Source organism: Camelina sativa, chromosome 1, assembly GCF_030686135.1.
Source record: "Camelina sativa cultivar CO46 ecotype springtype chromosome 1, ASM3068613v1".
NCBI lineage: Eukaryota > Viridiplantae > Streptophyta > Magnoliopsida > Brassicales > Brassicaceae > Camelina > Camelina sativa.
Window position 1 is genome coordinate 5,681,663 of NC_141880.1, and position 21,660 is coordinate 5,703,322.

The 21,660-nt window shown below is 35.7% G+C and overlaps 4 protein-coding genes and 2 pseudogenes across 5 annotated transcripts; 2 read left to right on the plus strand and 4 right to left on the minus strand.

Moving 5' to 3' along the window:
* Window positions 1-1,829: 1,829 nt before the first annotated feature.
* On the plus strand, window positions 1,830-3,172 carry LOC147949585 (uncharacterized). The gene is made up of 2 exons (XM_087452323.1): window positions 1,830-2,270; window positions 2,669-3,172. Exons 1-2 carry the CDS (start codon window positions 1,918-1,920, stop codon window positions 2,955-2,957), a joined length of 642 nt encoding a protein of 213 aa, XP_087308449.1. The 5' UTR covers window positions 1,830-1,917; the 3' UTR covers window positions 2,958-3,172.
* Window positions 3,173-5,294: 2,122 nt separating this feature from the next.
* LOC104778714 (growth-regulating factor 5-like) lies at window positions 5,295-7,982 on the plus strand. Its single transcript, XM_010503161.3, has 4 exons — window positions 5,295-6,209; window positions 6,506-7,040; window positions 7,161-7,642; window positions 7,731-7,982. The coding sequence occupies exons 1-4, from the start codon at window positions 6,011-6,013 to the stop codon at window positions 7,736-7,738; spliced, it is 1,224 nt and encodes a 407-aa protein (XP_010501463.2). The 5' UTR covers window positions 5,295-6,010; the 3' UTR covers window positions 7,739-7,982.
* Window positions 7,983-9,359: 1,377 nt separating this feature from the next.
* Window positions 9,360-10,934, minus strand: LOC104704763 (uncharacterized). Its single transcript, XM_010420797.2, has one exon. It carries the CDS (start codon window positions 10,376-10,378, stop codon window positions 9,788-9,790), a length of 591 nt encoding a protein of 196 aa, XP_010419099.2. The 5' UTR covers window positions 10,379-10,934; the 3' UTR covers window positions 9,360-9,787.
* Window positions 10,935-11,132: 198 nt separating this feature from the next.
* LOC104778725 (ubiquitin-like protein ATG12B) lies at window positions 11,133-12,607 on the minus strand. The gene is made up of 5 exons (XM_010503171.2): window positions 12,504-12,607; window positions 12,266-12,324; window positions 11,864-11,932; window positions 11,662-11,724; window positions 11,133-11,428 (listed from the first exon to the last, which is right to left on the minus strand). Exons 1-5 carry the CDS (start codon window positions 12,535-12,537, stop codon window positions 11,369-11,371), a joined length of 285 nt encoding a protein of 94 aa, XP_010501473.1. The 5' UTR covers window positions 12,538-12,607; the 3' UTR covers window positions 11,133-11,368.
* A 618-nt stretch (window positions 12,608-13,225) lies between these two features.
* On the minus strand, window positions 13,226-13,734 carry LOC104778735 (protein DOWN-REGULATED IN DIF1 11-like; annotated as a pseudogene).
* Window positions 13,735-18,586: 4,852 nt separating this feature from the next.
* Window positions 18,587-20,078, minus strand: LOC104778746 (protein BIG GRAIN 1-like A pseudogene; annotated as a pseudogene). Its single transcript, XR_015558317.1, has one exon. The product of XR_015558317.1 is annotated as a protein BIG GRAIN 1-like A pseudogene (transcript).
* Window positions 20,079-21,660: the final 1,582 nt, after the last annotated feature.

A 21,660-nucleotide genomic window follows, 5' to 3' on the forward strand; every position in this document is an offset into this window, starting at 1 on the left:
ATACAACTCGATACCAAAGATAGGAAATACACAAAAATATTTTCATTCCATAAACATCCTTATTCCGGAAAAACACAAAAGACAAGGCAACGAAAGCCAAACACGAAAAACCACATTCGGCACACACAACTAACAAAAAGAACAAGTCTCAAAGTGCAAACTTAGTCGTCAAATCCCAGATCGGCATCGGAGGGTTTATCAAACTCGAGCTCGCAAATTTTCACATGCCAGACCTGGCACTCCCTCCGCAGACTTTCCAGCGTGTCCATCGGAACATTCGCACCCCTAGCAGCCATCTCCTCGAGATACGAGCGAATCCCCTCAGCGCGGTTGCTTTCAACGAAGAAATGGTCCGTGCATTCAAAAATCCCTCGTCGATCATAGTTTCAAGATATCCGATAACTCCGTCAACACGATGAAACCAGAAATGACGCTCGAACTTTCGACGCGTAGCGAGAATGTAAGCTCTCAACCTCTGGATTCGAGCACGATAAAACTCCATCTCGGAACGAACTACGTCGTCGGACCTCACGGAGAGCCGCTCTCGCGCCCTCCTCAGCCACGCCGACCTCGTTGTCACAGGCATATTACCGATCTCAACTACCCTTCAAAAGGAGAGATTTATCTTTAAAACAAGAAAGGAGGATGATGAGAAATGAGCAACTTGAAGGCCAATTTATAGAACAAATAGTGCAATTTTCGAGGCATAGCAATCAATACCGCAATTCTCGAAAAACACATCCATAGAACGATGGACACATATCATAAAACCAGCAGACAACACATAAAGCAAGTCCAATCATAATGCAAAGGTTCAAAAAGAAAAATACATCGCCTAAACGGCCCAACATCCGTTACAAACGGGAATAGGTTCTAATAAAACAAGATAAAAGCGAGTCACTGCTCGTCAGCAACCTGGGCGTCCGATCCCGCAGGTGCCCCTGCCATGACGACCTCCTCTCCTACGATCACGGGAACCTCTGCCGCCTGAAGGTTCGTAGGAACGATCGCAGTCTCTGGGAGAGCCTCGAGATCGCTGTCCAGAACGTCGGCGATATCGAAACCAAGAACCTTGTCCTCCCACATCTTCGCATCAGCCTCCAAGCCGAGCAAAGTCTTCGACGGAACGATCGTACCACTCTTCGCCAACTCCTGAAGACAATCATAGGTGTCGTTCACCTGGCTCAAGGTCAGAAGAGACTCCTGCGCCGCTCTGTTGTCAAGAATATGCTTCCTCATCCTCTCAATACGAGACCTGTAGCCAGCAACCTCGACATCGATGCCATGCCGCTCCGCTTGCAGCTGCTGCAACTGCGCTTTCTGAAACGCGTGATCAACCTTGAACTGCTCGAGACGAGAGCGGGAAGCGTCAAGAGAAGCCTTGAGATCGGCTACTTGCTTCCTGAAACCGGCATTTTGCTTCGTGAGAACAGCAGAAACCCCTCGCTCTTTATCGAGATCCTGACGAAGCTCCTCAGTCGATCTCCTCGATGGTTCAGAAGTACGAGAATCGGCAAGTTGCTTCTCCAGCTCGGCAATGCGACGCTCGTACGAGACGACCATGCGGTTCACGCCACCACCATCCTGAAATGCAAGGAATAAAGAATTAAGATAATAGTTGAGAAAATTCAATCAAGAACATAAAGACAAATGCCAACCTGGAAGTGTTTCCGAGCCCACGATCGCTGTGTTGACTTGCTGATGTAGTTCTCAAATAATATGTTTTCTATTGCCATAATCAACATACGAATAGTATCAAACTAGACTTTTAGCTGATGAAACCAGAAATTTCTATCCCTCTTCCTTAAAGCAAGAGTTCATTCTTTTTTTCCTATATAATCTAAGACGACAATCAAAGAAATTACACATATAACTTGTTAAAACTCTTAAAATTAATAACAATTATCGCTTTGAATCATGGAAGCCAACGGTCGAGAAGAATCAACATCGGAGTGGTTCGCAAAGTACTTAAACCGCCAAAGTGATTGGTTAGAAAAAACCAGAGGAAATCTGATGGTTACGGCAACGGTTATAGCTGGTATGAGTTTTCAAGTTATGGTTAGTCCTCCCGGTGGCGTATGGCAAAGTGACAATTGTTCTTTCGGAAATCAAACTGGAGCTCCGGTTTGTAAAGGGAAAGCGGGGACGGCTGTATTGGAGTACGAGAGTTCCAAACGTCAAGCCTATCTTGGGATGGTTATTAGTAGTACAGTGTCTTTTTCTGCCTCGATGAGTTTCATTCTCCTCGTCATCAGCGGTTTACGACTAAGGTACCAACTAGTCCACTACCAACCAATAAATTAATTATATGTGCAACTTATGTAAATATTATTGAAAGTCTGAAATTTAATGTAACTTTTGTGTTTGACAAGATATTACTGCAGGAAAGTAAAAACTAAAAACTGAGGACTAAAATTAGTCATGTACTACATTAACAATAAGGTGTTGACTTTGGTTTAATGTGCCCGATGGTTGACTTAAACCAATTCAACAAAACTGATTGGAAAAAATGAAAATACTAAATCGATAGTTGTTTGGTTGGACTATAAAAGTATGAAAAATAATCGATTTCATATATATCTTATGAGGTTTTTGTACAGTTGGTATTATTAGTGAGAATTGTTCTTCAGATAAAAATACAGTTATCTGATGATATAGTTATTTACAGGAACCGAATGATAATGGCGACCCTCGTAACATTTATGGTGGCGGCGGTTCTTTGTATATCGGCAGCGTTCTTTTTCGCGGTCGCATTAGTTCAATCTGACGATCAAATAATTCGTTATATACTAATGATTTATGTTGGATTTTGGGTCGTGTTTCCTGTGTTAATACTTGTAATCCAACTTGTCCGATTGATACTTTGGCTTATTTGTTTCATATGTTGTTGTTGTTGCCAACGCCGACGACGATCCCCTCGACGATTGCTGCCACTATCTCCATCTCCGGCCCATTAACGAAGGAGTAGGAACTATGAACCTGTGGCTCAAACTCACGTATGAAATGAAATTGGTGTCAGTATGTACTATTGTGATCACCACAATTAATATGTCTCATATTGTCATTTTCGATAGGTTTATGGGTTTGTATTGTTTAGTAAATCATTATAATTAATAATTGTCTGTGCTAATTGCATGACATTAGCACCTTATGAATATTCGTGATTAGTCTACTTTTGGTCGTCATTATTATTACCATATTCTTATCCTAGATTCATTTTATTCTTTCACATATAGTTTCAGTTACAAAATAAAATAAAATGATAATCAACTCGTAATTAATGGGAAAGACTAATATCCAAAAGGACCGGGACAAAAATAATAAGTTTTGAGCATATAACTATAGGTTATAGCCATGTTAAATGTGATTGGATGGTTCAGAAATCAGAAGTATATTACATTTCGCTCGTGTAAAATAAATAATATATATGATTCGTAAATATCCCTCGAGGCCTAAAAAGATAGTTATGGTACAGTATTTACATGTCATAAAACTAAAAAAAAACTAAAAATGGAGAAAAGTGAGTCAAAGGGAGAGAAGGAGGTAGGTCTCTGCCCTATAATACCTACCTTTAGCCACCCCTCATCTCCTATTTATATCTGATATCACAACTCTATATAGCAACTCCCCCATTTTTCATGTTAATGAATTTGTTTAAATAAAACATAATAAAATAAAAGAAAGAGAGAAGAGAAAAGTAAGAAGAAAAGATGATGATGATCATGCATATGAATGACTAAAATGGAAACTTATGCTCTTAAACGGAAATATCCCTTAGTCCAAAGGTTTTTCCACCTTCTTCTTCCTACCTTATTCATCATCATGATCATCAGTTGGACCAACCACCAAACGTAACATGCGTACCAATAGGTCCAATACCATCTTATATCTCTCAATATATATACATGCATATTATTTTTCCCAACCAATTTAAGGATGATGGTTAGTTTAGTCATGCTAAGGTGACCATCGATATTTTATTTGGTTGATCTCACTAGCTATATCTTACATGATCGTATTCTTCCAGTTCATAAAACAAACAACAAACATAAAATTAACACAATATATGTTCAATTTGTTTTGTAAACTTATTTCCATTAAATCAAAGTATGCATCAGATTATCATCCATCCAAGAAAATAAGGTGATCTAGTCTACAAAAGGATTAGTTCATAATTCGATCCAATGCAACAATTTTAAAACCCTAAATTTTGAGGATCATGTATATGTAAGAAATATATGAAATGAGTGCATTATGTATCGGACTTATAAATGTGTAAGTAAAGAATAGTAGATAGTAGGTGTGTAAGGGAGAAAGATCTAGGGGGCTTCAAAAAAAAGGAGAGAAAAGGACAGAGCATGTGAAAAGAGACAGAGAAACAAACAGAGGAGTGAACAGTCTTACTCCTTTTTTTTTTTTTTTTTCTCTGCACTTAATGAACCCAACCCTCTCTGCATATTTCTGATACTTCACATGCCTTTCTCTTCTTTCTTATAATCCTATACTCTTTTTTTTTCAATTTTGTATAGACTGAAAAAAAAAACTAATGAGCGATTTTTTAAAAAATATTTAATAAAAAACGACAAAATATCTTAACATTTTTTTTTTAAAAGGACAAAAGTACTTTCACTTCACTTGCAACCAAACAAACCTAGTCCCCTTCTTTATCCAATGGTCTCTTCCCTGCTCTCTATTTCTCATCTAAACACCCTCTTCTTTGTTCCTTATTTACCATTTTGCCACCTTGTAAAATAAATAAAACCACATGCATTTCAGCCATCTCTATGTAAACAATGTGAAATTGTAAAAATCTTTTTGTTTTCTATTGTCGTCAGAAACTGTAAAATCTATAATATTACTCTTTTTCAGGTCAGCAAAAAAGTTTGGTTTCTTCTTCTCGAGTCAGAGATTCGTGCAGTGTGTGATACAAGAAGCTCCTTCCGAATTCTTTTCATTAAATACTTGTTTTTTTTTTGTTGCATCTATCTGTTTTTCCCCTGTCTTAGACAGTAATAACAACAGAGCTCACTCAATGTAATAAACAAAAAATGTAAAAAATGAAAGAAAAAAATGAGCTCAATAAAAAGAAATGGCACTCATTTTTAGGCCATGAAGTGTTGGGATACAGCTGAAATTAAAAAGTGCGTCAGCTCAAAGGAAGAAAGAAAAAAAAAGATTCCCAAAATCAATGCACTCTTTTTATAAAAAAAAAACACAAATAGTTATATATATATATATATATATATATACTAGTTTGAAAATAAAATAAATTAATTAAAGAAATGGTGTGATTTGAAGAAAAGATTGAGAAGAGAGGGAAAGAGTTTAGTCAGAGAGACAGGAGCATCAAGTGCTGCAGAAGAAGCAACAGGAACACTGGGCCTGAGTCTCTTCAGATTTGCCAGTCTTTATAGGACCACACTCTTCTTCATCCCCCTTACATTACATTTTATCTATTTTAACATTTACAATATTGGATATTTTAATGTTGTTTTGATTTTACACTACATGGCAAAACTCCTTAAAAGCTCTTGTCCTGATTTGATTTTTTTTTTTTCATTTCTTTATTGAATGTTTTGTGATAACTCTTTAATTTATTAAACACATAGTATAAACAATATAAATATCATGTTTCGTTTTGATTAACGTTCAACCAAAAAATAAACCTATCTACTAGAGTGTGACTAATTTATATCTCTCCTAAATACAGAAATAGGGAATATATATTAAAGAGAGAATGGTCTCGTGAAGAGGAAGAACCTAAGCTAGTAGTGTTCATGCAATTTGCATCTGAGGAATATATGCTTTGATAGAGAGAGAGAGAGAGAGAGAGAGAGATCAAAAGGTGACAGAGAGGGTGGTCTTCTTTGTCTGTCCCTGTCCGAAACTCAGGAACCCTAGTCTCTGAATCCATCAAGAAAGCAAGCTCTTATCTTCTTTTATGCTTTTGCTACATATATAAACCTTTCTTTGAGGGAAGCTAGCTAGAGAGAAGATAGAAAGAGAAAAGATGATGAGTCTAAGTGGAAGTAGTGGGAGAACAATAGAGAGGCCTTTATTTACACCAACACAATGGCAAGAACTGGAACACCAAGCCCTAATTTACAAGTACATGGTCTCTGGTGTTCCTGTCCCACCTGAACTCATCTTCTCCATTAGAAAAAGCTTGGATTCTGCCTTGGTCTCTAGACTCCTCCCTCACCAATCCCGTAAGCTCTACACATCTTCTTCTTCTTTTTTCATTTCTTTTTATTTGGCTTGCATAAAGTTTCAATCTTTTGTTGATTCTAATGCCCAAAGTTTGCAGCTTTATGCGTTTTATACACTTTAGATTTTTGAGTTTCTGCTTAATAAAGTTTTCACCTTTTTCTTCTTCCAAGTTCCAACGACCACTTTGGAAGTTTTTTCACAATATTATTCTGATGATTTTGGAACTAATTAAGGTCTTAATTAGGGTTTAACAGCATGACTAAGTTTAGGGTTTTGTTTTAATTAAATGATGCAGTTGGATGGGGATGTTACCAGATGGGATTTGGGAGGAAACCAGATCCAGAACCAGGACGATGCAGAAGAACAGATGGCAAGAAGTGGAGATGCTCAAGAGAAGCTTACCCAGATTCAAAGTACTGTGAGAAACACATGCACAGAGGAAGAAACCGTGCCAGAAAATCTATTGACCAGAATCAGACAACTACAACTCCTTTAACATCACCATCTCTCTCATTCCCCAACAACAACAGCCCAAGTCCCACCTTGTCTTCTTCTTCCTCGTCTTCCTCTTCAACTACTTATTCTGCCTCTTCTTCTTCAATGGATGCTTACAATAACAGTAACAGGTTTGGTGTTGGTGGAAGTAGCAGTAACGTCACTAGAGGTTACTTCAACAGCCATTCTCTTGATTATCCTTACCCTTCTACTTCACCTAAACAACAACAACAACAACCTCTTCATCATGCTTCTGCTTTGTCACTTCATCAAAACACTAATCCTACTTCTCAGTTCAATGTCCTAGCCTCTGCTACTGACCACAAAGACTTCAGGTTCTGTATATAATCTTATCTTTAATTTATCTTTTTCATGCTTAATTAGGATTGTTAATTCTTGAAAAGGAAGAAACTTCTATTTTATATATGGGGATTTTTTTTGTATTACAATTTCAGGTATTTTCAAGGAATTGGGGAGAGGGTTGGAGTTGGAGAAAGAACGTTTTTTCCAGAAGCATCTAGAAGCTTTCAAGATTCTCCATACCATCACCAACAACCGTTAGCAACAACAGTGATGAATGACCCGTACCACCACTGTAGTACTACTGATCACAAGATTGATCATCATCACACATACTCATCCTCATCATCATCTCAACATCTTCAACATGATCATGAACAGGATCATCATCATCATCGACAGCAACAGCAACAGCAACAGTGTTTCGTTTTGGGCGCCGACATGTTCAACAAACCCACAAGAAGTAGTGTCCTTGCTAATTCATCAAGACAAGATCATCAAAGTCATCAAGAAGAAGAGGAGAAAGATTCACCGGAATCAAAGAAGTCTCTTCATCACTTCTTCGGTGAGGACTGGGCACAGAACAAGAGTTCTGATTCTTGGCTTGACCTTTCTTCCCACTCAAGACTCGACACTGGTAATTACTGCAAAAATAATCTAATCTACGCTAAATAAAAAGAATAAGTTGATTTTAATTATTGATAATTCTAGATTAATTTTCTCAGGTAGCTGATTAAGGATGGCAGTATTCAATGATGGGTCTGCACCAACACACACAACTTCGAAATGTTGAAGAGTCACATTTCACATCTATTTCCGTGGAACAATGAGACAGGACACTGTTTGCAGAAACCTATATGTATACATTTATGTATCTTTCTCTTTTTCTATGTGTGTTAGGTCCAACAAGAAAAGTGATCCGACAGATATGTCTGTGTGTGTTCTCTTGCTTTCTCAAGAAATCGTTTTATATTTTAGTGTCCCTGAAAGCAACAAAAGAAAACACGACTCTGTGGCAGGGCAGTGCCATCTATCTATATATATATATATATTGAGTTTGTTTCTTAGGGTGCAGGCATACCTCTTATATATGAATCTATTTAACACATGAACCTAGTTTTTTCTAGGCAATTACATGTTAAGTATATGTGTTCAAATTGTAAAACGCTTATCTGGAGGAAGACTCTTGGGCTTGTTGAAAATTATCGTAATTGTGGTTGAAGCAAAGTATAAGAGTATCCGCAATGATGTTTTTACACTTCAAAGTTTTTTAGAATCGATTACTATTTGAACTATGGGGCTATCCTCAACTATATGGAATGACGTTCCGTGGACCCAAGTCTTGAATCACGCATTTACAGAACGAGAGAATGGTCAAAACTCAACATAATATGGCAACAAATTCAACTTATTATTATATGTAGAACATAAGAAATTTTGTCGTTTATAGGAAAACAAACAAATCATACACAACTTTTGGGTATGCTTCCTTGCATGCATGTGCTTCTTTGGCCAAAGGAAAAAAGTGAGAGAGTTAAAAGACAAACATCATGACTCTTGATCCATTAAGTTTATTAGTCTTTTACGTGCGTATGATTACTTGGAATCATTACCAACACTGGTATTATATTTTTAGTATTATCATAAATGTATTTTGGAGAATTAAAAATGAAACATGTTGCCAACGAAAGATTCTATGAGGGGAATCAGGTCCAGATTAAAACCAGCTCATCTTTTTGGTCTCATACCAAACAAAAACGCGTCTTAAACACTTTCAGAATAGGGAACAAGATAAAAAAAGTACCATTCTTCTTCCATGTGAAACTATCCTAATTAGACAGGTTTTGCGTAAACCAAAACACCGGAAGTTCTAACCAAACCAGACCATACATACATACATCCAGAGAGGCCAGTTATCATCAAATCCCCACTTTGCATCTTTCTAAATAACCAAATTTTTACAGATAAAAACATGAAAGATCCCAACAGTTTCTGATTCCAAGAGCTATCAAACACGACAAATTCAACATTTTCTGATTCCTTAGAGGCTATAAAACAGGAAAGATTGACATTTTCTGATTCCAAGAGCTATCAACTACAGTCTAAGCAGTTCCCATGTCAATATGGAGTGAGAAAGAATCTATAGCCTAAGGAAAGCATAACATAGAGAAAGAAACTTGATCTTCCTATCTTTTTCACTGCCTAGATTCTCACTATACTAACATAGTAACATCACACAAACAAAGCGAGATATACCTTAGAATATGCAGAAACAGGGGAATTGTGTACAAACCCTGAATCCCATCAAGAGAACGTAACAAGAATAGTAATACTAAACCAACAGCAGAAACACATTTAGCCAAACCTCTCACAAAATGAAATTAGATAATCGGTTTTCATCTCACAGAAATCCCTAAAGAACAAATTTTACATGACTTGACTTGAGAGCCATTGTTTCTCTTTTTCTTTTCCAAACCTCTCTGTTCACTCTCTCTAGTTAGCATCGTTAGGCAATGTAAACGAAAAAACTACACGACCTTTTTCAAAAAGAACGAAAAAAAAAAAAAAAAAATCAAAAGATTGAATACAAACGAAGAAGGAAATACCCAAATATACAGAGGAAAAGGGCTGATTCAAGTGTTTTGAGGAAACCATCCATTGCAGCAAATCAAAAAATTGAGTTCCTATTTAAATTGTTTGTTTGATGCTTGTTGTCTCCTCGTCTCTCAAAAAGTATGAAATCTCTCAGTAAGAAGATTATCTCTGCTCCACGAAAAAAGAATCAATAAGTATGTGTCATCCGGAGAAGCTGCTTTCTCTTGAAAAGCAAGAAGGCAACAACGCAAATCTGCAACATTGCTGCAAACCCAGCGAATACTAGACCCACTGTTTTCCCTGTGTTCAATCCACTCTTCTCTGTTCGCTTGAAGACCCGAGAAGGAGGAGGAGGAGGAGGAGGAGGAGACGGCGGCCGTAGCCTCCGTGGTTGGTGGTTTCTGCTATTAGATTGCGGAGGAGGAGGAGGAGGAGAAGCTTGCGCACGCGGAGGTGGAGGAGGATGAGGATGAGAGGGTTTTGGAATCGGCGGCGGTGGAGGTGATGATGATGATGATGATGGTGGCGGCGGAGAATTAGGAGGAGACATAATAACTCCAGCGTTGGATTGTGAAGGAGGAGGAGGCGTGTTGAACTGAGGCGGAGTCAGCGGAGATTGAAGCAATTGAGGCGGCGGCGGAGGTGGAGATTGAAATTGAGGTTGTACTTGTTGTTGTGATTGGACAAGAAGGAGGAAGCTGAGAAACATACCGAGAAGTAGTAAAACATTCAAGGATGATGTATATACAAAATTCAAAAAACCCATTAATATCATCATCTCATCAATCACCCAGACTGATTGATTGATTGATTTGAGGAAGAGAGATATAATCTGAGGAGGAGGTCTCCGTTCGTTCTTCCTCTCCCTCTCTATTTTCCCCAGAGAGATGGAGTCGAGAAGAAGCAAGAATCAAAAGGAATCTCTCACAAACTATTTTGTAAAATTGAAGATTCGAATTCGGGGCCAAAAAAGGGGTCACACAAGAACGTCAAGGAAGAAGAACAATTTGACTCTGTGTATACAACAAAAAGGAAAAAAAATAAAAAACTTGGCGGAAAGGGTAAATTTTTCCGGGAAAATGCAAAGAGAGAGAGAGAGAGAGAGATTAAGAGGAGTAACGGTTTAGGGCTAAATCTAGGGGTTGAGGAAGGAGAGATTAAGGCGAAAAATTGGGGGAACGTAGATATAGAAGATTTCGATTTCGATTTCGATATATATTTATTTGTACAATTTACAAGCTGTAATAATACTTAAATAACTCCGTTTTTTTTTTTTTGAGGGAGACGAAAAGAGAGAACAAAAAAAATAGTTGCTGTTCCGTTGTGAGAGAAGAAACAACGGGATCCAATGTCAATCGCCGTCACCTATTTCATCACATTCTCGTTCTAGCCTCATCATATACATCTAATTGATCCAAGCCCATTTTATACAGCCCATTTTGTAATTTCAACTGTTGTTGTTGTTGGCGAGCATGATATATTTAAGTCTAGAAACAACACCAATCAGAGAAGAAAAAAAATGAGCTCTTTACTTGATTGAATCATTTCTTGAATATGAAAGTATCAGACAAAAACTGTTCCACTTTTGTCATATCTATTCAGGTTAAAAAAAAAAAAAAATTGATGAAGTGCCATTCCTAAGGATGTACAACAAGTATGGGTCACATCTACACTTGGATTCTCCTACCAAAGAAAGAGTAGCAGCTTGTATCAGATCACATCTGCCAGATCCATGATTTTGGACCGAGAGACAACATAAGATGCAACTTTAACCCCATGCCATGGAACTCGCATAGTTAACCACCAGTTTACCATCAAACCCAAAGTTCTGCAATCATCCACCGAAACCAGCACTACATTGTTATTTATTATCCAATGCTAAGAGGATGAAAGCAAAGTTAACTATACGGGTTTCAGGATTAAAAGTACACAGATGGATAATGTAAAACTACCTACTACTTTCAGTAGCATAGTACCAAAATACAAACTGTAAGATTTTAAGGGCAGAGAAAGAGAAAGAGAGATAGAGCCAATGCATGCGGAATTAAACATAATACTTACATTATAGAGATCAATTACTGATTCATCGGGGTTTGGCGAGAAAGCGCTGTTTACATACACAAACTGACACCGTGGAGAGAGGGAGAGAGAGAGAGAGAGAGAGAGAGAGAGAGAGAGAGAGATAACACAAACTTATCAGTAAACAAATCAATCACTGTTTCAAAAGATAACACAAAAGAATGTTTTGATTGAATAAAATTACCAATGAGTCAGAGTGAAGCTGCCGTCTTAGAAAATCAATCACTTTAGCAAACTTATCAGTCCCTGAAATCTGAAGATAAAAGATCAAAAAAAAAAAAAAAAAACGCAAGAGCACATATAACTCTAAAATCAAACAAACATTCTCAAACCAAGAAAGGATCATGATTACGGTGTTGCCTAGTTGATCAATGTGAAAGAATTGAATCTATCAAACTAACAAAAAGGCAATGATGAACAAACCACTAGTAGATTTTCTCCTAAATTGAAAATCTCATGGTGAACATACATTGTATCAACTGAAACTCTAATCAACATAAGAACCCTAATTTCGTCTTATTAGATAAAACTTGATCATTCTCATTCGTGATTGATTACAAAAAATAAAAAAAAAAAGAATATATACCTTGAATTTGGATTGTTTCAGTATCGGAGCACCACCGGTAGCTCTTAGATGAACAAAAACTGCGACAACAAAAACCCAAAATACGATCAGATCAGAGCCGTCAAAAATATATAAATCATCATCAGATTCTGGAAACAATCTTTTGGTGTATAGGTAGGTAGGTTTATCAAGTTAATCGTTTAGAAATCCAAATTCCAAGAGATTCAACTACAAAAAAAAAACATCGTCAATGACTTACTTTTCTGAACAGAATTCGGAGATTCAGTCGCCATTGTTGTTGAGAGTTCGGTTTGACAGAGAAAAGTAATGTATACAACAAAACCTGGGAAACGACTCGCCTTCGCTGCGTTTTGATTTTGATGTAAGTTAAAATATTTTTTGGGCTTATAAACCCAATCTTGTTAGCGGTGAAGCCCGTCTGTTATTATATGGTGTTTTGAAATAGATTTGTGTAATGCACTTTATCATTTGCATGTTCGTAATAGATTCCAAAATCTGCAAAAAAATTTAAACGAATTGATTATGAATTCATAATATCTACGGTTTACAGTACATGTCCGAATGATGTAAAGATCACAATTAGAGAGAATGTTAAACATTTGTAGGCATCTATAATTAGACATGAATTGGCATATCCATATCCACCAAAAATTTGTAAGAATAATAGTACAAAATTGGGTGAAGTATTATATTGTAATCCAACTTCGAAAAATCCATATATGACTTCAATTTCTTATATGATTAGATCGAAAACATATTTTGAATATCCGAATATTTTACCCACTAGTATCATTTTTCATATGCATTGTTAGTTTATGTTGGGCTCGTTTGAATGATGTTTAAAAACGTAAAATATTTTTTTTTATATATATAATTCTTGCCTCTTGATTACCAAAAATAAATTGGGGACGGTCAAATTACAAAAATGCATAGACACATCAGCACGAATGGATATTTAGTTTATTGCTCCAAAGAGACTGAAGCATCAATCTTTGCTCCCAATTTTAACGACACAATCGTTCCATGTTTGTTTGCTTATAGCCTTAGATGCAATATCTGTGTAATCATATGCGGCGAATATAGCTTTAACAACTTCGAGATGGCAATCTTTGCCGGTCTTCAATATATCACGACAACATTCATCTGTTAATGGGGTCTTCTCTCCCATCACGTTCATGAAAATCTCATCTTCGCATTTCGAATTTGACTTTTCTGCACAAGCCCGAAGAAAATCACGTTGTTTGTGCGAGTAATGGTTAACCAGCTCTGTGTCATATTTTATTGCGGGTGAATCAGCTTCTTCGAATGGAGCTTCATCGGGAGTTTCGACGTAAAATTCGAAATCTGTAGTTGGGAACCTCATGTGAATATGGATCCATTTCCTGTGAAAAAATTGGATTAACCATGTAAAACATTACTATAGATACGAACACTGCCATAAGAAGACACTTTGTCATATTAGCTTTTGGTTTTGGATGTAGGATATTCTCTTTCTTTTTTTTTTTCAAGTTTTGGATGTAAGATTGGTGAGGTGAAAAGAAACAAGAGATGCTTTATATATAGGAAAACCCTAAAAAGTATTTTAATTGTTGAAATTACGTTTATTCATTAATAGTTTTATGTTACGGACTTCGTTAACCTCAACATTTAATAGTTTTGTTTTTAAAAAAACATTTACATTAGACTTATAAGATATTTACAAATTGTAACTTTTAATTTATCTTGGATCGAACATGAGAAGATTTTTGGGCAAACTTGAAGATAACAACACTTTCTTTTTCTTCAAATTATTACAAATCAAACTGATATATATTAGACACAACACGATTACAAAGAATGAAAAAAAAATTGATAAAAGCAAAGATTGATTCTGTTTGGTTCTGGTTTACTGGCATGCCTTCTTGTTTGCCCAAAAAAAAAAAAAGACATGCCTTCTTAAACCGGTAATAGTTTTCTTTTTATCAAGATAGTAAATGACTAAATGTGATGTACGAGAATGGTTTTTTTTAATGCCACTTACAACTTTTATAATAGTTAAATATTAAAAACATGAAGTAAATTGTACTGTATATAATATCGACTGACATGGCTGAGTATTCAACTAATAAATCATTATATTGGTAATATTTTATTAATAATTTTACAGTGAAACATTATGTACCAACGTAACAAAAATTAGTATTAATCATCATGATCTGCTCGATCGTTAACATTATAAGAAAATAAAAATAATACTGTAGTGTTGTGTTTCGTTTAGATATTACATGACGAGAGGGACTAAACATATATAGAAAACAAGACCATGACATTGACTCATATGAAACAGATCAATCGTTATCGTTATAAAGTAATGTCGAATAATTATGATTATAGGAATGGTCCAAAAGATAGATAGAAGACAAGCTCATGCATTAGGCATCATGCATGGGCACTGGAAATTAATGATTTGGAGTTTGGTTTATGACGAATCCAAAGGCAATAATAGTAATATGTTGATATTTTCTACAGTCATTTTCATTGTATCTTTTTATAAAACATTTTAGCACTTGGAAGAAAAAAGAGAATCAAATATCTGTGTCATAGCAAAACTATAACCAATAATCCAATATATTCATAAAAGTCATATGATAACAAACCAAAAGAAAAAAAGAAAAAAAGAAGGGGAAAAATCGGTATGCCATGGCAGATGGTGAAAGTTATACGTACGTCATTCATCGTTAATCGATGCTCAGACAAAAAATATGGAACCACAACAATAATCTTCTTGGAATCAAACAAAAACATTCTTCTTTAATTTTTTTTTTTAGAATTTTGGGGTTTAGCTTCCAACATTCTCTTCTTTTGCTTTCCTTCTCGTGTCTTGAGTTTTGACCACTAATTATAATTTCTTCAAAGAATGAATTTAGCCTAGCTGTGTAACACAATACATACAATTAAGATGTGTGTGAACTGTGAAGTGGTACAAGAAAGCAATTTTAATCCACTTTCACCAGTTCCTAGAATATATTCACCACTTTAATCAATTCTATTCACTTATTAATTAACAGCTTGAAAACTGTGGAATGCTTTTGTTTTCTATAACTTGAATAAACATTCTTGGATCTAAATCCAGATAAATTTCCGAAGTATATGTAGAAAATCAGGTATTTTACCATTTAATGTTTTTTTTCCCACTACAATGTAAAATTATGATGACTTTGTACAACAAAAACTAAAGAAAACTTACACTCCATTAATTATTGTCTTTCTAAATAGAAGATATATTAGTATCCAACAAGAAAAACATATTCGAATCTTCAAAACAGATTGAATTCATCCATCAAATTGCAGAAAGAGAAAAACAAAGTTCATTTTGATTATGACAGAATTATCCTGATCAGCTAAAGAAACAATCAGTTTTCTTATTAAAAAAAACGATGTATATTTGGTTAGTTTTGTTGGCATCGTAACTTTTAAAAAACAAAAAAAAGGGAACAGTGTTTACTACTTTTGATCCTGGTCCAGTGTGGGGATCTATATATTTTGATGTTGAGTGGAAGATTTTTTCTATAGGGATCAGAAAAAAAACGAGTGGTTACACGTGTGCACGTGGGAGAGTTACGACACTTAAGTGGCCACCCCCGTCACGTGCGGGCTACATTTATATCCACTCGTTTCTTCCCCGGCCGGTCCGACCTATATCTCACCTTCATTGGTGATTGGTCCATCTCTTCGTCTCTTTCCCTTCTCGATCGGCTTCTCCAATTAAACACCACTACACGAAATTACTCGCTTTCTCAATTCGATTAACAATTTCATCTACAGCTAAATTGTCTTTTTAGAAAGTTAGAAATATATATAAGCATTGGGTATATAAATATACACTTGGATAGTTGGATGTCGAATTCGACTATATTCTATGATAGCTAGCTAGTAGACACATACACACACAAGAAAGCTTATAATAGTGTTGAGAGTGTCCCACCATTGCACCATATGTACCGTTTTACGACGACATGTACACGTCCGTGCACACTCACAAATAGAGAGTAAGTTTTTCGAATTAAATATACATATTACATATAGTGGACTGAGTGTGTGTCTTAGCTTGTGTGATTTGAAACGGTGTTAAGCCCTAGCTAGTTAATATATATAGAAATAGCTGGTAGTGCATGAGAATGACGAGTTGTGCATGGTTGATATGGGACATTGTATGCCCCTTTATTATTCTTTTATCTTTATAACATACATATCAATTTACTGTGTCAATATATATACATATATATGATATGTCATATGTAGCTGTCCAAATTAAATGCTTTTGTTGATTTGTATGATCACCATTCACCACGAAACTTCTACGTTAATACGTATTTATACACTCGTGTATTTTATATTCTATTAATTACCGAAAGAAATTATTAGTGTTAAACAAGACATGCATATATAAAAATTGTTATAATAGTTTACAAATTATATGAAAGGAAATTAAAAAAATAATAATTTTAATTTCAATCTGTAATTGCTTTTCAAATACAACCGCTTATTTAACTGGTCATTTTATGTCCTACAAACAACTTTTTTTTTTTGGTCACATTAGTCTTTACCGCCATTTTGGTTTGTATATAAAAAGTAATTACTTGTTTAATTGATTAGAGATTTGATTGTTGGAGTCAAACTTTTGAAATTAATTGGCTAAATCAGCACGTTACTCTCATGATTATATTTTCACTTTCCTAACTCCCCCACTTCACCCACCACAAATAGGGACAAATCCACATAGTATACTTACCGATGTAAGTATTTGTTTATACACTAATTAACTCACTAACTTTTACTTTAATTAGATTTTTGTTTTGTTTTTGTTTTGACAGCATTGAAGTATAAGATTTATTTCCTTTTTTCTTATTGAAGCTATTAAAAGGATTGATTCTCGATTATGCGGGGATTGCAAGCTACAAATAAACCGTTTAATTAAAGTGATCTAAAACAAATGAAAAGAAAATAAAAGTGGGAAGTTGGGCTACTAGACTATGCGATGTGTCCTTTGTATCGGATACTTTTGACTACATAGCCATATTAGCCTTTTTTAATTAGTTTGTATATATAGGCAATAGTTTACTTGTGTAATTATACTTTACTTATTATATAAGTACATATATTTCAAGCTAAGAGTAGCATGTTTGTGTTAGCTTTAATAGCTTATCATAACGCTATGATTCGGTGGTCCAATTTGTTACTTTGAACCAAATTTAATTTTGGTCATGCCTTTTTTTTGGGCATGTATTATGCAAAATTGCAAATAAATTCCGAAATATGAATGGGTCCGATTGGTAACGTACCCAAAGCTGTAAACTAGAGCTGTAAGCTGTTACAGAATAGTGCAAAATTGTGGATAAGAGCCGTACGTAAAAACTGTACCCTGAAAGTAAAGTTTTTAATAACGTTTTTGTAATTGGTAAAAAATAAAATACTTTGTACAGTTTTAATTGTCTTCACCAGTCAAGGCCAATATATTATTATATGATTTATAACGTTACATATGTGAGTCTTTATCTTTCTATCAGGCAATCAAATCGAAGGTTGACATGACAATCTGACATACGTACGTAACATATTAAAACACATGATTCGTCATTTTGATATATATAGTGTTTTCAACAGAAACTTTTACTATTCTAGAATCTATTTGCATGTCGTTTTAAGAAAGAATTAATTACTGACCTAATATCAGACCCAACACGTTCTAACATTCTAATTAACAACATGCATGTTAACTACTAACGTAACGTTCAATATCTTGATCACTTGATGTTTAATATAATCATCAGTGATAGGTAGATATGAAAGGAATGCGTGTACTTAGAAATAGACAAGACTTATATAATGCATAATCCAAGATTATAATCAGAAGCCATGTTTAGAACCAGACAAGCCAACCCAATCAAATTCAGGCAAAAAAAGTTAAAAAAATAAGTACTCGAAAAGAATCAAATATTGGATACTATTGTCCATGACATTTGAGACCATGTCTCTTTCACTTTTTCCCCCATCTTATTGATCATTATTAGTAGCATCAAATCAAATATTTTACTTTTAGTTAATTAATAATTATTTCATCTACTCAAATCTTCTTCTTGTTATAATATAGTATTAATTTTACCAAAAAAAACAGAGTAAGAAACAAAGAAAAGGCAACGACTCTTTGCTATTCTAATTGACGAAGAGAATAGAAAACTTGACTATCTTTTTCTTCCGTCACCTCTATGATGATTCTGGAACTCTCGCAATAAAGATTAGCTCAGTGTAATCAGAAGCTAATTAAGCTGCTCAGTTATGAACTTAGATACCAAGTTTAAGATGAGATTAATTAACGATGGATATACATACACGAGTTACTTAACAAGGAGAGCACAAAAACCGTTTACTGCAGGAAGCGGTAAAACATAAACCCCAACGGGTAAAAAAACCGAATGATCTAAAAACTAATTACCCCAACCATTAACTAAAGTAATATACAATTATACGAGTAAACCAGTAGCAATGGCTCGATTCATATTATCCAGACGAGTGGTTTCGTAAACCGGGAGCTCTTCACGATACCTCTCGATCCCAATGGCCGAGAGATTCTCCAACTCGAATAGATCAGAGCTGGCGCAACTCGCGGCATCATCGTCATCTTCTACGTTGGTGATGTTGATGTCATCGTCGTACGTTGTTGTAGTAACCTTGTTCTTATTATGGTAAGTTCTGAGAAGGTCCTTGGCTGCTTCGATAACACGGCAATGCTCTTCCATGACGTCGCGTTTAGCTTCGTTACTACCGTAGAGCCTGTTGTTATAAGCGTAAGGCATGGGAATAGAAGAAGTACTATCTTCGTCGAGGATCACATTGACAGGACAGAACCGTACGGATCTTTTTGATTTGCCGCTAGACGACGGAGTTTTACTCAAGCAAGACCTGGAGAAGGACGACGCGGATGAGCACGTGGTGGTGGAAGAGGAGTGTACTGTTTCTTCCACGGAGGAGGTAGTTTTCTTGCGCTGCTGCTTCTTAGGGTTAGTTGCGGCGGCGTTGGTGAAAAGAGAGTTGAGGAAAGTAGCGAGTCTGCCGCCGGGAGAGATTGGTTGTTTCACTTTTTTCAAATCGGAGTAGATCTTTAACGCTTTTGACTTGGTTCTCAAGAAACCACCGAGTTCTTTAGGTTTCTGGACGGAGGAGGAGTTGTCGACGGTTGATGTCCGAATAGGCTTCGGTTGTTGTTGACGAGTGGACGGAGGAGGTGGGGAGGCAGAAGATTTGGAACGTCCGTAGAAAGAATCAGACTCAGAAGATGAGAAACCGCCGCCGCTAGAGTCGGAGGAGCTGGAGTTAGAATGTCTGAGAAAGTCGGTGGTGTTGGTCCTCCTACTTGATCTCTCGAAATCAGCGGCGACTGAGCGGCGGTGATAAACTGGAGAGATCTCACGATCCTCGTTACGGTGTTGGTGATGATGATGATGATGATGATGATGATGTTTCTTCTTCCTGCAGGTGGAGTCGAGGGCGGCAGGGGAGGAATCGTCGATGGAGCGGTAGATTTGGTCGAGGAGAGAGGAGGAGAAGGAAGGTTGACGACGGTGGTGAGATGAAGAAATAGGCTTCTCCCAAGTCTCCATGAGAGAAGAAAAGTTTCGAGGTGGCCGGGAAAGGGAAGAGATGTAATAAGTAATGGGTGAGAGAGGAGGAGAGACGGAAGGAAGGAAGAAGGAAGGAGTGTGTTTATAAAGAAGGGCAGAGAGTAATCATTGCCACGTGTCTTTCTCGACAGCTATGGACTCTCTCTGCTTCGTCCCCCACAAAACTTATTAACATCAATCATCTTTCATTTTTAAAATAAAATTAAAAGTATTTGATACTTATTGCTATATGGTAAAAACAGGTATGTAGGTATATGACAAAAACAGAAGTGAGATTTCTTAGGAAATAGATTGACGTTCACGTTATTTTTATTTGATTATTTGAATGAAACATTATAGACTTAGCTTGTAGAATGGAGCTTCGGAACCATGCAATGCAACATCATGATGGGGAGAAGTTAGCTAATAATATAGTTTGTTTGTTTTGTGTGTGTTTGTAATTTCATGACAAAACGTTAACAATGTACTAGTTAGTATAAATTAGTGAACTGTTAATTTTTTTAATATAATGTTTTTGCCAAGCATACACTCTGTGGTCATTAAAAAAAAAAACTTCAAATCTAGTTGCAGAACCAGATGTTACAAAAATGTGAAATGTAAGGAAAGAAAAAAGTGAGAGCGTAATTTGCCACCTTAAAACGTAAAGCGTAAAAAAAGGTGTTGTCTGTTGCTATTTTTTTTAGGTGGACGAGTAGTAAATATTATTCTAAAATCCAAAATTTATAGATTTTCATATGTCCATGAATCAAAATGGTTAAAAAATACTAGGAATTGGTCTTGAACAAAAAGGGATTATGGGATATCACTCCTGGGTTACAGAGCAGCTTAGCCTTTATTCACATGACAAGACTCAAAGATTCACTTATGTGTTCCCTACTTATAAAGTAAAAGATTAAAGTTGTTCATTCCTCATCATATAAGTCTTAATTTGTTTTCCATATTATTGTATTTTATTTAATACTAGAAGCAAAACAATTCTATCATTTATTACAGCAAACCCAATACAGATACTTGGGTCCGTTGCAACTTTTTTTTTTGTTTTCTAATCTCATTATGCCTAATTAAACATTTCAAAACTACAACGTTCTAAATGTTTAGATACAAATTATAAAATTTCGGAGTAAAGAATTGATAAATACTTGTGAATATCTTTAGACTATTTGAGAACTATGTTAGTGTAGATTAATAAGCGGCGGCTTTCTTGTTGTGGCTTTTGAGTTCAAGAAAAAGACATGGACGTTATAACGTAATTACAAAAGCTGAGAAATATTAAACCGAGAAGAAGCATGGAGAGAGAGAGAGAGACACTAATTAGAGAAAAAAACTTTGAGAGACGACATGAATGATCTCAAGTTTTTTTTTTTTTTTTTTTTTTTTTTTTGTGTGTGCAACGAATGATCTCAAGTTTAAGACTGAAAGACACTTCCACATGGTTGAGTTGTTAAGAAAATAAGGGAATTGTGGTGAACAAAGATTTGGTGTGTCGTATGCTCTTGATCCCAAGTCGAAAAGAAACACTTTTAAGGATCATGTTTAACTTAATGTGTGTATCTATTTAGTATAGTCGTATAGAAGGAACATGTTCATCTAGGCTTACAATTGCAGAACGAGTGGAACGAAGAGTTTTTAATTTGTTGAGAGAACTCATAAAAGTCTTGCATTCTTTTAAGATAATTTATCTGCCAAATACTCTTCCTTCAAAACAGATATTTAAACTCTGACCCATATTTCACTCTG

Bases quoted from the DNA above. Each gene is read 5' to 3' on its own strand.
- LOC147949585 (XM_087452323.1), top strand. From the start codon at position 1,918: ATGGAAGCCAACGGTCGAGAAGAATCAACATCGGAGTGGTTCGCAAAG. The intron at 2,271-2,668 runs GTACCAACTAGT...AGTTATTTACAG, and splicing joins ATCAGCGGTTTACGACTAAG to GAACCGAATGATAATGGCGA.
- LOC104778714 (XM_010503161.3), top strand. From the start codon at position 6,011: ATGATGAGTCTAAGTGGAAGTAGTGGGAGAACAATAGAGAGGCCTTTA. The intron at 6,210-6,505 runs GTAAGCTCTACA...TAAATGATGCAG, and splicing joins ACTCCTCCCTCACCAATCCC to TTGGATGGGGATGTTACCAG. The intron at 7,041-7,160 runs GTTCTGTATATA...TTACAATTTCAG, and splicing joins ACTGACCACAAAGACTTCAG to GTATTTTCAAGGAATTGGGG.
- LOC104704763 (XM_010420797.2), bottom strand. From the start codon at position 10,378: ATGATGATATTAATGGGTTTTTTGAATTTTGTATATACATCATCCTTG.
- LOC104778725 (XM_010503171.2), bottom strand. From the start codon at position 12,537: ATGGCGACTGAATCTCCGAATTCTGTTCAGAAAA. The intron at 11,725-11,863 runs GTAATTTTATTC...CCACGGTGTCAG, and splicing joins AGCTTCACTCTGACTCATTG to TTTGTGTATGTAAACAGCGC. The intron at 11,429-11,661 runs GTAAGTATTATG...GGATGATTGCAG, and splicing joins CAGTAATTGATCTCTATAAT to AACTTTGGGTTTGATGGTAA.